The 16,330-nt window shown below is 35.7% G+C and overlaps 1 protein-coding gene across 2 annotated transcripts in view; it reads left to right on the forward strand.

Annotated features, from left to right (window-relative positions):
• The window catches only part of LOC117168502 (nuclear valosin-containing protein-like), a 253,892-nt gene that overhangs the window by 188,545 nt on the left and 49,017 nt on the right, over positions 1-16,330 (forward strand). For both annotated transcript variants that reach the window (XM_033354215.1, XM_033354216.1), the window contains one exon: positions 7,853-8,020. In XM_033354215.1, the coding sequence (XP_033210106.1) occupies positions 7,853-8,020 (168 nt within the window). The remainder of the gene's footprint in view (positions 1-7,852; positions 8,021-16,330) is intronic.

Genomic DNA, 16,330 nt, shown 5'->3' on the forward strand with positions numbered 1-16,330 from the left:
GAAGACAGTTTTTTATACTGTAGACCAAGTGTAAGATACCAGCGTGTGCCATTTTTTCATGAAATCGACCCTTGTATTTCCTCAGCATGTACTTTCAAGTTTTCCTTGGATATTCTCCAAGACCGTATTCTGAACGCCATCAACCCTTAGCATTTTTTTTACTTTGTTCCTCAGGTACCTTTTTCATTTTCTTAGAAGTAACCAGATCTACCTTCACTCCCATATACACTGGCATTTACAGTTCCCCTATATTTAATGGCTTTATCCTCGCCAGTAAAAAGTAAACCATTCTTCCCATGGAGGGTAGGCACTATATTTTTATTTTTAGTTAAAGTTCTCACTATTCGCCATAAAGTATTATTTTTAACGCTTAAGCCTTCTAACGTATTATTCCGATTTTTAATATCAACCCTCGTGTGTCTTGAGGACACCAAGCGATCCAAGCATAACAGTTTTCTGTTTCCAAATCAAAAAACTTGGAATGTTTTTGGCACGCAGTTATGGCTTTAAACTTACGAACCAGTGATAGTTTTACCTCTATCAGAGCACTGATTCCAATGACAATTACTTTAACCCAATATTTAGGATAAACTCGCTGCAGCTCCCTTCTAAGGTCTTGATACCTCTCCTTCTTTTACTTCTCCTTAACAGTGATGTTGTAGTCATACCTTGAGAGTGCAATGGAGACTGTTATCCGAGAATCGTATTTCCAGAAAATTTTACACTCCTCGTTTTTGACAATTGTCTCCATTTCCCTCGGAGCGTTCAGCAGGACAGCGTCGGATCAACACCGTAAGAGCGACAAAGATGGTGATAAAGCACTCTTAGGACAGCATTATATATTTAGAGATACGTCGTTTCCGTAAGTGGGACACCCAGATAGTATGTTCTAGGCGACTCAGCGTGTGGATGATACGTACTGAACCTGTCGCTGGGAACTTTTGACGTTAAATGTGGTTACGGTATACTAAAATGAAAATTACACCGTCCTGGCATATGCAACTAAAACCCTTTGTATCTGAATTAAGTCCTGCTGATCTGGGGAAAGCAAAAGTTTGGTCTTTTGACAAGGACTGTTTTTATACATTTCTCTTAAAGTGTACGTGCATTTTATTTTTCATTAACTTCTGGCAAAATTTGACAAACTTTAATTTCTTTACTTTGCTCCCTTTATTTCGGCTTTTAGAAGGGAAGTATCAAGAACAAATCGGTCATGAATAGGTTATGTATAGGTCTCTCCAGTGTCAACATGTCTAATACTTATATCAAGAAGCTCAGGATTATCTTGAACGCAAATACTCTTTCCTTTTATGTGATTAATCTTAGCAGACTTGTTCATTCCAAAGTTCATCCCAATCTCTCTTGTGTACTTCTTGACCATATTGAGAGCAAGTTGCAGTTTGCTTGCATCAGAGTCATAGATATTCAAGTCATAGATCTTCAAGAATCATAGATCAAAAATAATAGATCCTCAGGGCATCCATATAAAACACATGAGTGACCTTATGCTCCTGGTGATTACTGTTGCCTTAGGAGTATCCAGAATAATTACGTAGTGTGAGAAATAGACGCTGAAGTGTGATGCAAAAGATCAGAGAACTCATGGTATCAGCCGGAAATACGCCCATCTGGAAGGTGACGTTGTTCGTTCTCACTTGCTAAATTCCAGATGAGATGGTAAATCTAGTTTTCCAAAGGGACATCAATCTCTCTATGCAGCTCACTATGCGTAGTTGGATCCTCAAGCTTTCCAACCGACAGATGATGAGTCTATGAGAGGTTGAATCGAAAGCTTTCTGGTAGTCAATGCAGGCAATTGATAGGACGCGCTAATTGATGTTTTAGGTATCTTGTATATCTTTCTCCAAAAAGTATCTACCTCGTTGGGCTTGGGGTGGATTTCGACAGAAACAGGGAGATCGCTGAAAAAGCTCAATGTGTCAACGAGAAACTGTTGATTATACCTGACCCATCTCTCCATCTTCTGTACTCTTCTTCTTACGTCAGATAACACCCGTTGATTGTCAGCAGATTTGACTTGTTCACTATGTGATTGTAGAACCTCAGTTCTTGGGCAAACTTTTGAACCTTTTACGTGAACGTTCTACCTGGTGTTATGAAGTCAGTCACACACTACACACGGGGCGCATTCTGCGTGGCCTTTTTATCTTCTTATTCAGTTAATGCAAGCGTCATTTGTCTTCTGATCCATCATCAGTCTTAGCCTTAGATTTGAATAAACCAAAGCTCTCGCTACACAATAAACTAAATAGTGGAAATGCCGAGAAAGTTCAAAAAACAATAAAAGAAGGCTAGAATTTAAATAACGAAAGGAACATTTATTGCCACTTACATTGATCGAAGTGCCGGTAGCCCTTGGCAGGGTGCTAACGGTCAATGCGGTGGTTAGTCCCTCCTCCAACATGTTTCGGTTAGTCCTGGCGACGGCCGGGTGTTAGGCTGTCGGGAAGGGTTCCTCAGGCGATCGTGACGACAGGGATCACTCCAAGAAGCTCGTAGAGAATTGGGAGAGTATTGGCACGGGGAGCAAAACTAGGACACACTTTGGCGGACGACTTTAGACTGAAGACGGTACGTTCCGTCGCCCATAACTTCGGGACCCGTCGGGGGGTTTCGACCCATCTCGGATGCGCCGCAGCAACCCTTTCGTGCAGGGCCGTTCCGAGCTCTATTCTATGGTAATAGTTTTGTTACAATTCCTACGAGATACCCTCACGAAGGGTGGCATCGATTTCACCCAGATTTGAGGGCAATGTCCATCCTTGTAGAGCCCAGCATGCATGGATACATACTCTAGGAGTTCACTCGGTATTCCCGAATTATCGTTTAAGACTCCTCATCCAGGTGCCCTTCAGCCTTCGGCACGGTTGTTACACCTCCTTTTGGGGGTTATTCCATCAGCGACCACCCTGGATAATTGTCCGCGACAAGTATGATTTTGCAATTTATTCAGCATTGCACAATAAGCATTTCTCTAACCCGAAGCAAATTGGATAATTTTATGATTTGGGCTGAAAGGTCACGCTCAGGTCTGATTTTAATTCACTTAGAATATGTTTATCGCTAATTCGCACTGTCTTTCTTTTATATGTAATTATGTCGGAGTCGTGTCGTCATGGATACTTTGTCTCGGAGGACATAGAGGATAGGAAGAGGACATCAGGATGATAGTTTTGCTCGCCTTATCTGCTCATACTGCGACAGGATAAATTCTAACGCTGGCGCCTTTTCTATCAAAGGTTGCAAACATTAAATAGTGCAGAACCTCTAAAGGGAGTTTGAACACTGGAATGCCTTCGGGTTCCTAGATTGTCCCAGAAAAGCTGCAGGAACATCTAAAACCTCATCCACCTAGTGTGCAATCCAGTTTTGTTCATCGAGAAGGCTTAGTTTCTCAATTTCATCCTTCAACATGGGCCTCTTGTAGCTCAGTTGTGGATATAATGCTCCGCTTGTACTTAGTGCCAGATCTAATCCTAAAATTTGCAGGGGTTTGCTTTGTGAGTTAGGTCGTAAGTCCTCAATTAAGAGTATGCATTAGGATTAAACATGGTGCACACAGCCGATCGATAATCAGACACGATATCACAATCCGACGCTCTGACTCGTTCTGTTTTCGCTTCGTGATACCATCAAAAAAATATTGTTGTTTGAGTATTTCTGAATTTTAAGTTCTCATCGTGGAGACCCTGGAAGTCATACCCAGTATTTTTTTAATTATTAAAAATTATATACATTTTCTAATATAAAGTCCTTAAAATGTTATAATTTTTTCATAGACTATCTTAAAAACTTAGACTAACATAAGTTCGTACTAATACCATTTGTTATGATTTCTGAATAAATAGTATTTGTCATGCATAATGACTTATTTTTAGTAATTTCTAGGATTGAAAAACTATTTCTTTCGAACCACACCCTCTGTAAATTTTTACATTTGGTTCCCAAAGAAAATTCGGCCACCCTGGCAATTTATAAAGGAGATTATAATTTAGATTATGGTAATGAAATCAATTTCGAAGTACGGTGCCAAAGTTAAATGCTGCTATAATAAGATTAGTTTAAAATAGTGTCGTTACGCTGCTTATTAATTATCGTAACCATATTAGGCAATATCAGATAAATGGATAATATGTCTTTAGTACTTTAGACCAGGGCTCATCACTTTCAGCAGGTGTTAACTGATACGGCAAGCGTAACACTGATAAGAAGTTTTTCTGTCATTTTTTTTTGTTTTCCAGGAATCGTGCGAAGACTTACGGCCGCGATAAATTAAGTCTCGCCGTCGTTCACACCGGGTAGTCTAACCTTTTATACTATAATTTACGATACACTTTATTTCCAATTTCAATTTCAATTTGTAAATTAAGTTAATTTTTTTATACAAATTAAACCTCAAATTGAAGTTTTAAAAAGGAGGAAAGTTTTGGAAAATTTGGAATGAAAATTCATAAACAATCAATAAAGACGACGGCCGCCAAAATCCATTTCGTTTTCTTCGTGTTCCTTTATTTGATAAAAACTTTGAATCAAGATTAAAAATTATTTACCTAAGTTTTTTGAAAATCAATTTTTGTGGGTTTTATTAAAAAGTTTTAAAAGAAATGTACTATATTGACAAAACTAATAATACAGTCAATAAAAGAACAGGCATACAACATTTGAGTTATTCATATAGAAATATAATTAAAGCCAGTAATTTATATTAAATATTTAAAAATCTATAAAGTCACACGAATCTGTCCGCGCCATGTGAACTAACCTCGCCTTCTTCGTTTCGTGGAAACCTTGTTTATAGACAGCCCAAGTAAATGTCTGCAGTAATTGCAAACTTGTCAAGCCTCTCACTACATCCGTGATAATGGTATGTCTATCATGTGTTGGTCCACTCTAATAATTACATAAATAAAAAACTACTTTGCCATAGGTAAAAGTGAAAAAGGAATAATGATCTATCGGCAAGTTTAGCTTTTAAGGAATTAACCATGTACACAACTCCTTCTGTTTTTTCATGGTAAGAATATTGTATACTCTAAAACGTTGTTTGTTTTACAACACAAAATATATCTACCATAAAAACCAAAAAAATAATCATCTCTTTTATTACTACAACCTTTGTCAAAAACCTTTACATCATTTTAAAGTTGAAAGCAGATACTGATAATCTCCGCTTTTAGGAGTTTTGTGACAACCTCATAACATTTGAGGAGAAACGTCCATCAATCTTGTAAATATATTCAAAAAGTAAATAAGAAAGATTGGTATGAACTTTGGATTGAATGAGTGTCCCAAGATTAATCTGAAGAAAAACAAAAGATTAGTGATGTTCACGATGACCCTGAGCCTGTGGATATACGTGTTATTGCACATCTTTACGCTAGAGAGACCTAAATGTACCTGGACGTACCTTAAAGTCGCATTAAGGACGTAACATCAGTGAAGGCATCTCTCCATAGCAGATACAAGCATGTTCTTTGACAGATTTGGTCTTCAAATCTGTCGGCGTTGGACACAGTATCTGCGACTAACATGCTTACCTGCCCGGTTCTACTCTACTTTTTTAGGGCCTAGTTCGTCCGTTCCGCGGATATACACGTCAGGCCGTCGAGGCGAATGCGGACTTCTGAATCTCAAGTGTCTTCATAACCGAATTGTTCTGAGTGCAACTTATATCGCTGCAATTGTCTGCGGAGCAGGCGGCCGAAAACCTTGGCCTGAATGTTAACATCAGAAATGAGGAAAGTGCATGACTATTTAGATGCTTCACTTCTAAAAGCCGAATTAAAGAAAGAAGAGGTTGAAAAATCTCGCCAAGAGCTACTTCAAAAGAAAATGCATGGAAACTTACACTGGACTATAGAAGAACAGTCCTTTTCAAAAAAGCTAACTTGTGCTTTTCTCAGATCATCAGGGCTTAATCAGGTACAGAATTTCATTTTCGCGTGACAGGTTAGTACCATTTTCACCTTATTATACCATGACAACATTTTATGTCAAGAAGTTCCCAGCGATACGTGCAGAGCATATCATCTACACGCTGCGTACCTAGAAGATATACTATCCGGGTGTCCCACTCACGCGGGAACTACATACCTCTACAGACATGATGCGGTTCTAAGAGTACACTGTAAAAAACGTTGGTATAAATTTACATCCTGCGACGATGCAAATTATTTGATCGGTGTGGCACTTAGTAAATAAGTAGAACTCTGTAAAAATACATCTTTTTCTTCTCAACATGCGTCCGCCATGAAAAAATACATTTAGGCCGTAAATTGCCCCGGGTAAACGCACACTATCAGAAGCAGTCACCCTGCAGTTTATTATTATCTAGGACCCTCTGAACATGAAGTCGAAGAGAAACTGCGTTACACTATTTATGCATGCTCAATGTTATCTACGTCCTCGTCTAAAAACCGGCTCGTGGATAAAAATCCACGACAGACTTTCTTCCCGACTTCCGGGAGTACTTATTTCCTGTTTGTGAGGGATTTTTATATTTAAAGTGAGAACCCGACCTGGAACTGATGTTGCTTTTTATTTTTCAGTTTTTAATTTGATTTTAATTAGGACCGGTTATTAATAAATAAAAAGCTTAGGGAATTATAAGACCGTAGCGGAATAAACTGATTACTTCTTTTCGATCTTTGAAGAATTTAATTTTACATCAGTCCGTGACTCGGAAAAAAATGAAAAGGTTTAAGTTTGACGAGTTCGAAATTAATACCAACGGAATTCATTACAATGAGTCCACTGCGTAGTCAAATTAAGACTGATTTTCTAATATGTTTCGGTTATGATATGCACTCTGATTTGAGTCGGTTGGAGAGACACTGCTTTCGGTCGTAGAACACCTCTGGATGAGTAGTTAGTGATTATTTGCAAAATTGCATTTTGCTCGCCCGACCAGTATTCTTTCGTGACACTGCTTCCAATAGTTTGATTATCCGTCATTATCGATTCCAATCATTCTAAAAGTCAGTGAACTTGCATTCTTGTAACCACGGATGTCTTAAAAAATGATATAAGTTGAGCAATTGGAAAGGTTATTAGCCTATTAGAATTCCAAGCAATATATTTTTTCTATAGTTTTTATTAAAGTATTCTTTGTCAATCAAGCATACAATGCAAGTTTTTAAGGATTTGGTTTTAAATTGATTTGTACCGTAATTGATTTATTTAATGGTATCCGTGTTATTGCCAATTTTAAGAGATAAGTGATAACGCAAATGAGATCGATTTGAAATATTATTCATGATTTAATTGAAGTATTATTTATGATTTAATTAAAATTTTATTCGTGTCATTTTTTCCTTTTCATTATTTTCTCAAAGGTTCAATTAATACAATCTTTTCTGTTTTTCCTAATTTCAAATTTGGACTATTAATCCCTTTTTTCGTTCAAAATATGTCATGAAGCGTGATTGTGTGCACATCAGCGCCTCAAACAGGTTAGCGTCTAGTCTGTATGTATGTGTAGGTGTACACGCGACGCCTAAAGAAATTAGCGCTACGCTTAATATGCTTATATGCATATTCACTGTAATTTCATTACCCTAATTGTACTTCTTATTTCCTACCATATATTTTAAATTTAAAGAGAAGGGTACATTGTTATTGCGTGGTTCGCACCTAACAACGTAAATATGTATTTGTTTGCAAGAACTATTTGGTGAGCGTCCACTTAGAAATTTGTAAAATATAATTTTTTGGGGCACCATAATCTGTATTATTTTTGTCGGAGACTGTTATATAAGGGATAAGTAAGGCATAATAGACATACATTAGTTTTATTAATTGAATTTTTTAATTAATTATTTTAATATTTCAGGCGCCTGTAAAGCAAGCGGAGCAGTGCGAATTGCTTGGTTTATCTACTCCCAGTGGGTTATTACTGTGTGGACCACCTGGTTGCGGGAAAACCCTTATGGCAAAGGCAATAGCTAATGAGGCAGAAATCAATTTTATTTCAGTTAAAGGACCTGAACTGTTGAATATGGTATGATTTAAATCATTTTCTATATATTTTTTATATCTCTAAAATAAGTAAAAATAGATATTACGCGACTTTCTTAGTAGGTTAACAAAATAGTATAGAAACTTATGTAACTACAAAATTAAAACGAGCTTGGGGATGATTATATACATATATAGGGCAAAATACTTAAAGTGTACCCACCTACATTTTGCTATGAGTTTTAAGCTTGACTGAATTCTAGTCCTCGTATTTATATATTTATTCACCAAACTATAGGTCTATTTAGAAACCGGTTATCAACATAAAAATGCTTGCATTTTTACTTTTTCACGTGCAATCGTACATTCAAGTTGAGGGAAAAAAATGATTGAAAATTGTTTTTTTGAAAAAAGCTATTAACAATTTTTGTTATTAAAAATAATAGCTTTTTAGATTTTTAAAAATCATTTAGAAGATGAAAGTAAGGTGGAAATATTTTCTGGGTCAAATTAAAATTGTTACGCTCGTGGGTACCAAGTTCAACTTGCACAGCGCCCGGGCTCGAATACTATCAGGTCTAACATGCCTTTAAACTTACATTTAATTATATACATTTATATGTGTGTGTCTGTGTGTGTGTGTGTATAAAGTTGAACAACTACTGCAGGGTCCTACTGGAAGCAACCGTCATCTCAAAATGACACCAGCGCCCAGCAGAACCACGGTAAATCACACCTATGGTCACGTTGTCACCACCCTGAGATTAGTGGTCATGGGCACGATGAAATCACAACGCCAGGCCGGAGAAACCCTCGCCTCTCTTCAGGACGCGAAGCGATCCCAGGATGACAGCTTTGTGTGTCCATTTCGTAAATGCCTTGGTATATTTTTGGCACGCGGAAATGGCTTTAAGGTTACAAACCAGTGATAGCTTTGCGCCTCCAAGAGCACCATCCACTAGAACAATTACTTTAAACGATTATTTTAGGTAAAGTCCTTGCTGCTCCCTTTTTAAGTCTTGATACCTCTCCTCCTAGTCCTTCTCCTTAACAGTCATGTTGTAGTTCGCTGGAGCCGGAAAGTACATCACGAATATAGTTCGTTTCGCTAAGTCTGGGAGAAAGATGTCAGGTCTCAAGTGTTCAGCGGATACGGCGGTCCGAAAATTGTAGTTCCAGGTAATTTGGCACTTCTCGTTTTGGAGAATGGGCTCTATCTCGCTCGAAGTCTTCGGGAGAACAGGATCGAAGCCAACAACTTAAGTGCGACAAAGATGGTAAGAAAGCACTCTTGGGGCCGCATCATGTATGTAGAGGTATGTAGTTCCCGCGTAGGTGGGACACCCGGATAGTATGTGTTCTAGGTACTCAGCGTATGCATGACACGGTCTGCACCTATCACTGGGAACTTCTTGACATAAAGTAAAGTGAAAATAAAACTCTCTGTACCTGAATAAGGCCCTGATGATCTGAAAAAAGCAAGAGTTTGGACTTTTGAAAAAGACTGTTCTTATAAATTTATGTGTAAGTTCCCGTGCATTTTCTTGTGAAATAGCTCTTGGCGGAATTTTTCAACCTCTGCTTTCTTTTCTTCGGCTTTTAGAAGTTAAGCATCTAGATGGAGTAATGCACTTTCCTCATTTCTGATGTTAAAATTCAGACGAAGGGTCTCGGCCGCCTGCTCCGCAGCTTTGTAAATGAGCGCTCCTTTGCTAATCATCTCGTGTTTCCTGAACATTTTTAGAAGAGGATCTCTGCCATTTGCAACGATATCAGCTGTACTTAGAACAATTCGGTTATGAAGACACTTGAGATTCAGAAATCCACGTCCGCCTCGACGGCTTGAGATTTATAATCGCAGAACAGACGAATTGATATACAAGCTCTTATGCATATGCATGATCTTACGCGTGGCGACATCAAGGGCCGTAAGCTCGTTATTCGTGCAAAGAACCACCCCAAACGAGAAGAGTAGAATCGGGACAGCATGCATGTTATTCGCAGATACCTCGATCTACGCCCACAGATTTGAAGACTAAATGTTCCCAAGATGATGCTTCTATCTGCTTTAGAGAAACCCCTTCACTGATGTTACGTCCTGAATGCAGCTTTGTGGCACGCCCAGATATGCATAAGTCTCTCTAGTGCCAATGTGTCTAGTAGCAATATATCCACAAGCTCCTTTACGATATATAACGCCCTCCGAAGTTTGCTTTCTCCAGAAGCATAGATCTTTAGGTCGTGCATATAAGTATCTAGAAGAATTTCTTAGTACGAGAGATAGAGGAAGAAGTGTGATGAAAAAAAGCAGACGGCTCATGGTGTCTCCCTGAAAGACGCCCCTCTGGAAGATGACGTTGTTCGTTGTCATTCGATATTTTCCATATGAGATAGTAAACCTAGTTTTCTGAAGGGTCATTAATCTCTCTATGCATCTCACTATGTGTGGATGAACCTTCAAGCTTTCCACTAGACATAATCAGGACGTGCTGATGTGCTCCTGCATCTTTGCAGAGGCATCTGCCAATTAGCATATTCTCCCGGCATCCTGCTACACCTTTTTTCGAACCACGTTGTTCGTACATGTATCTCCATACAGATTCAATTCTTTGACCATCCCTGTTGCTTATGATAACTGTAAAGATCTTATACTGTATGTAAAAACAAGTTATTGGCCTGTAATTCTCTGGGATGGACCAGTTGCTTTTTTTCGGTAAGAGTATATTGCGGCCTAACATCAGCCACTGCGGAATGATCGTTTCCGACTTGAAATATGATATAAATATGCAAGCTAGACGTTGATCTGTAGAAATAAATCTCTTCCATCGGAAGTTCTTGATGTCGCCTGGTGTGTGTGTCGTAGCCCAGTAGCCGAGTCGGTCATTTAGCCAAATTCTTAGGAACTTTGTTAAACGGCGCCGAATAGACGAATTTACCTGCGGTGCTTTCGTTAGTCTATCGGGCGGATCAGGTCAGGGAAGTCAGCTTAACGATCGGCCAACTCGTCTAATCGCGAAAGGCCTTTTAGGATATTAAACTAACTTTATTTCATTGAAAAGGAGTTTAAAGGAAAGGTACATTTGTATTTCAAATTGCATTAACTGTAATAACTTAATATTATTTCTTCATTATGTTTGAAATATGTACAGCTTTTAATACTACACGAAAAAAATAAGTTTTATATAGTTAATGGAACTAATTCAAGAACAGGGGATATAAGCGATAACTAAACATTCCAGATAAAATGTAGAATTATCATTTTCTGTTTATTAATTTGCCAGAGCAAGTAACATTGCTGTTTATTAATTATTTTAATTCTTCTCAGTATAAAATAATATGTTTTATTGGAGAAGTTGCTAATTTGTGCTATTTTGTATTTTCGACCAACTCTACTATACAGCCACTTATATTATCAAATATTATTCTTATGACCCTTAAATGATTATCGTTCGATTGGCAACATTCTGAAATGAGTTCTAGAATTTGTTTTTCACCTGCATACACATATTGAACAATGCTAGCTTGGCTTCCGAGAAAGACATTAAACATTAAGAATTACATAAAATTAAGGCAATAAATTCCAGGGACATGTTTCATCTGAAGTTGGACAAAAATGTTGTTCAAGAGAAGTGAGATATTTTGCAGTTTCTAAGATTTCAAGAGATTTGAAATTAGATTTGGAATTCAACTTTAATTTCTATTAGTGTATCCTCAATTGTTTTTAATTCACTTGGTTGCTTTTTTACTTCAGCTTTACTTTTATGAATTAGTTAGGTTAAAATTCTTTTGATTTAACTTGAATTGTTGCATTTTTAGGCAATACCTATTTATTATTGAAAATTCGACAGATATTTACTGATCGCCTATGATTTTTTCCTACTAAAAAAACAACGTTGTTTACTCAGAAACATTAATTAAGTGGTTGGGGTCACAGACGTCCCAGTGTGCCAGCTATGATTGTGACCAGGCGTAGGCCAGCTAAGGGTCAATTTTTTTTTTAACTGAAAATTAAACTGTTTAGTAGTTTATTTTTCTTTGAAATTCAACAATTTGGTAGAAAATTCAACAATGTGGTAGAAGTGTTAACTTTACGTTAAAGATTTTTATTTCCTATTCAAAATTAATTAATTTTCGAATGAAAATTTATTTAATTTGTTTTAAAAATATATTTCTAGAGTTTATAAATTCAACTATTTGGTTTAAAATTGATATAGTTTGTTGAAAAATTCGTGCTTTTCGATAGATAATTACTTGCTTTGGTTGAAAATTTTAGAGGTTATTTAAAAACTAATGCAACTAGTAAAAATAACTTCTTTTCAAGGCCAACAAGTGATTTTTTAACTAAAATTGAACTATTTCATTAAAAATGAACTTTTTGTTCAGTTTTTATATTTTATTATTAAAAACTCCACTATTTGGTATAGACAATTCGTTATTTTGTCTTTAAAATTCATATGTTTTGTAGAATATTCTCTTTTTTTTTATTCAATTTTGTTTTTTGGTTGAAAATCTATCCAATTTTTTTTAAATTCCTCTTTGATAAATGTTTCAATTTTAGGATATTTAAACAAATTTCACGAGATTTTATAAGCTTTACAATGATTTCAATAATTGCAAGGGTTTTATCAATCTCTCCAGGCATTTTAATAAATTTTGGAAGATTTTAGGAAATATCACCAGATTTCATAGAATTTCAGTAGATGCGATAACATTTCTGTCAATTTTAAAGAATTTGTTCAATAGAAGTGAGGTCTTTCGCAGAGTTTCAAAGATTTCAATAGATTTGAAATTTAACTTTAATTTCTATTAGTTCATCCTCAATTGCTTTTAATTCACTTCGTTGCTTTTTGATTAAGCTTTACTTTTATGAATTCCATCGTCCCAGTGGAACGTTCCTGGAACATCCTAAGCGGCGGATATTTTACACGTTCCGAACAGTTCCCGCGAAACGTTCTGTGCTATTAGGTCCTCCTGTTCTCCTATCGTATAAAAATATCTCAAACATAATTGATGCTTTAAAATTTAGGGGTTGCGATTCCTGCCTTTTAATGTGCCCAACATTGACGCTTACTTACTTTTGAAATTCTTCTAATCTTTGGCGCTTATGCCCTTTTGGTGTTCTAAATGTTGAACCTAAAGCACCGGAACGTTCCGGCAACAGAACCAGAAACAAGATACATGTTCAAGTTCCGGTTCGGGACGGTTTCAATACGGAACGTTCCTAGACCGTAACGAAACCAAAGCATATCTGCACCGGTTTTTAACCACACTATATGTGTACACTTTACTATACATTTACACGAGCAATGCAGTTTTAAATTACTTTGGTATTTCTTTATGACTTAATTAATTTAACATTTTTTTCAATAAGATTATGGGTTCAGAATTAAAAAAATTAAAAAGTGGCCTCACCATTTGAAAAATTGTATTGACCTGGTAGATTTTTATGAAATTCAGTACGAGGGTTTTATTTTGAATAGAAGAATAAGTAGCTTAAGCTCAAAAGCTAAATACAAAAATGTGACTCAAATTTGGAAAATTTCATTAATTTCAAGTATTTATATGAAAGTCAGCACAGGGAGGTTTATGAGGTACAGAAGAGAAATTGAGGGTGAAAAGAAAAAAATTTTGAAATTCAAGTTAAAATTTAGAAAATGGGCTAAACTGGTAGATTTTAATGAAAATAGAGAGGAGGTTTTCGAGTTATAAAATAAGTAAATAATTCCAAAATTTACGTGACAAAGAAACAATTCCATGTCAAATCGTCTGAAGAATTTCAGCTACTGATAGTAATTAAAAAAATGATTTTGAAAAAATTCAAAAAATGTAGGAGATATTGAAAACTGAAAATTATGGTCCTTTGTTTAATTTTCGTAACTTTTGTTCCTTTAATCCTATTAACGTATATATCTTTTAAATTATTCGTAATTTATTTATTCTTTTTTTTTTAATTCATCATTCATAAATCTTTAAAAAACAATGTTTTAAACTAAATTTCTTTAAAAACCCACTTTTTAATTTCTTTAATTTTTTATTGATAGCTTACAAGCTTCCAAAAGCTCTGTAAGTACCAAATTGGAATCTCCCTTAGATTTCGAGAAATAAGCAAGAACGTGCCCCGTAGAATGGTGTATTCTAAGACTCAAAAATCCCCTCTCCCCTTTATAACTTTCATGAAAATCTACCAAATAAATGATATATTTCTAACGTTTAAGTAAAATTTTTGAATTTTTCAATTTAGCCTTAATTAATAAAATGTTCAAAATTTGAGACAAATTTTGGAATTTTTGATTTTGAACCGGAAATTATTGTTCTGTGACTCGAAAACCTCCTATTACTAACTTTCATGAAAATCTACCAAATTAATCAAAATTTTCAAACTTAGAGTTGAATTTTTTATTTTGATCCAAAATTTTTGTTCTGTAACTCGAAAACCCTCTTCCTTACGACTTTAATAGAAATTTACTAAATTAATAAAAGTTTCAAAATTTGAGGAAAATTTTAGCTTTTTTAATTTTGACCCAACATTTTTGTTCTATGACTCGAAAACCTTCCTCGTACTGACTTAAATAGAAATCTACCAAATGAATAAAATGTTCGAAATTTGAGTCTAATTTGAGAATTGTTTATTTTTTACCCCAAATTTGTGTTTCTCTTTATTCTCTCTCATTTGGTCGTCCACCAGTTTGTAAATTTTTAAATGTAATGCTAGGAACCTTTTGTGTTCGACTCAGCATTAAAAGGTTCCTTAAGGGTCCGGATCCCTCTTAAAAGGGTCACCCTGTGCGTTCGATAAAAAAAATCGATTTTTTTGTTGTCTAAATTTATTCCTACACATATGTAAAATATGGTGGTGAAGTGACTTTCTAGTATTCCAAGTCATTGGAAAGTTACAGCTGTTAGAACAACTAGGTTTACTTCATTGTTTAAAGCGTTCTTAAACTTTCAAACGCTTTGAAATTTGTAGGGTAGATTCAGCACATATGTGCGCATCGCCTAAACTCGAAAAAAATCATGGCATTTGAAAACAATAAGTTCAAAACCGTGTCAATTACTCAAATTTCAATATTTTCAAAATATCGTAGTTCATGCGATGGCCGCAGCTTCACAGATTAAAATGCCGTTTGGTTTTTTGATTTCAAATAAGCCGTTCGCCCGGAATAATTCCGGCCATGGAGACACTTTTTTTTGGCAAGGGTGTCTTCGGAGTGGCACCATACGCATTAGAATAAAGATTTAGGACCTGTACCTTTTAAATTTCCAAGGGTCCGGGCGCGGACCTGAACCTTTTAAATTCTTAAGGGTCCGGGTCTGGATCCGTACCCTTTAATTTCTCAAGAGTGCGGGTCCGGACCCGTACCCTTTAAGTTCTTACGGGTGCGGGTCCGGGCTGGACCCTTGCTGGACCATTTATGTCCCTGGACCCTTCAAAAGTTAAGGGTTCCGATCTCTGCGTACGAAAAAGGATTAGACTTTATTTACACATGTCAAACCTTTCAGATCGATTTAAAAATAAGCTTCTATACGAATTTAGAGTCTTATGACTTCCTGCGGGCACCTTTCACCTACATCTATATGTATTTTTTCCGATTGTGGATTTTCTTAAAATTGCATAGAAAGGTACAATTGTTCATAAACGTTTCTAAAAATTCGTAATTTTCTGCAAAATTTTATTGAAAAACAAGATTACGTCTTTTTGTAGATTTTGATAATTATTTTTATAAAAAGTTTATTTTTCATACAAAATTATCAACTTAATAATTATTCATGAAAAATATCTAAGATGGCTGTGACATTAATAAATATTTTCTAAAAAAATCTGTAAAATTATTCAAAATATTGTGCTAATTTATCGAATATGTTGGGGAAAAATATCTTCCTAAACTTACAGTAACACTTTAAGAATTTTGATAAAATTTACCTAATCTACTTGGGAAATCTAACATTAGTTTTGGAACGATTTCTTAAATAATTTACTGGGAATCACTCAATTCTTCAAATTGTAGGGAATATTCTAAAATTTTCGTATAAATTACCTTAAGTTTAGGGAAATTTTCCCAAAAATTGTAGGTATTATCTGATTTCCTAAATTTTAGGGAAGTCTTAGGGAATCATTACTAAAAAGTGGGGAAAATTCCCGAAATTTTTACAATGTAGATTTAGTATTTGCAAGCATGACTTGCTGTATAATGAATGATGATGTAATGATTGCGGAATATGATTACCACTAAAATTTAATGATAACCTGCGAATCAAACAATGTGATTTTAAGATGATTAGAAAAGAAAATTTTGATTTGGGTAAAGGCGATCAAGTAAATTTGTTTTTCATTCAATTCCCGTGTCGGTCGGGA

This window comes from Belonocnema kinseyi, chromosome 2 (genome assembly GCF_010883055.1).
Source record: "Belonocnema kinseyi isolate 2016_QV_RU_SX_M_011 chromosome 2, B_treatae_v1, whole genome shotgun sequence".
NCBI lineage: Eukaryota > Metazoa > Arthropoda > Insecta > Hymenoptera > Cynipidae > Belonocnema > Belonocnema kinseyi.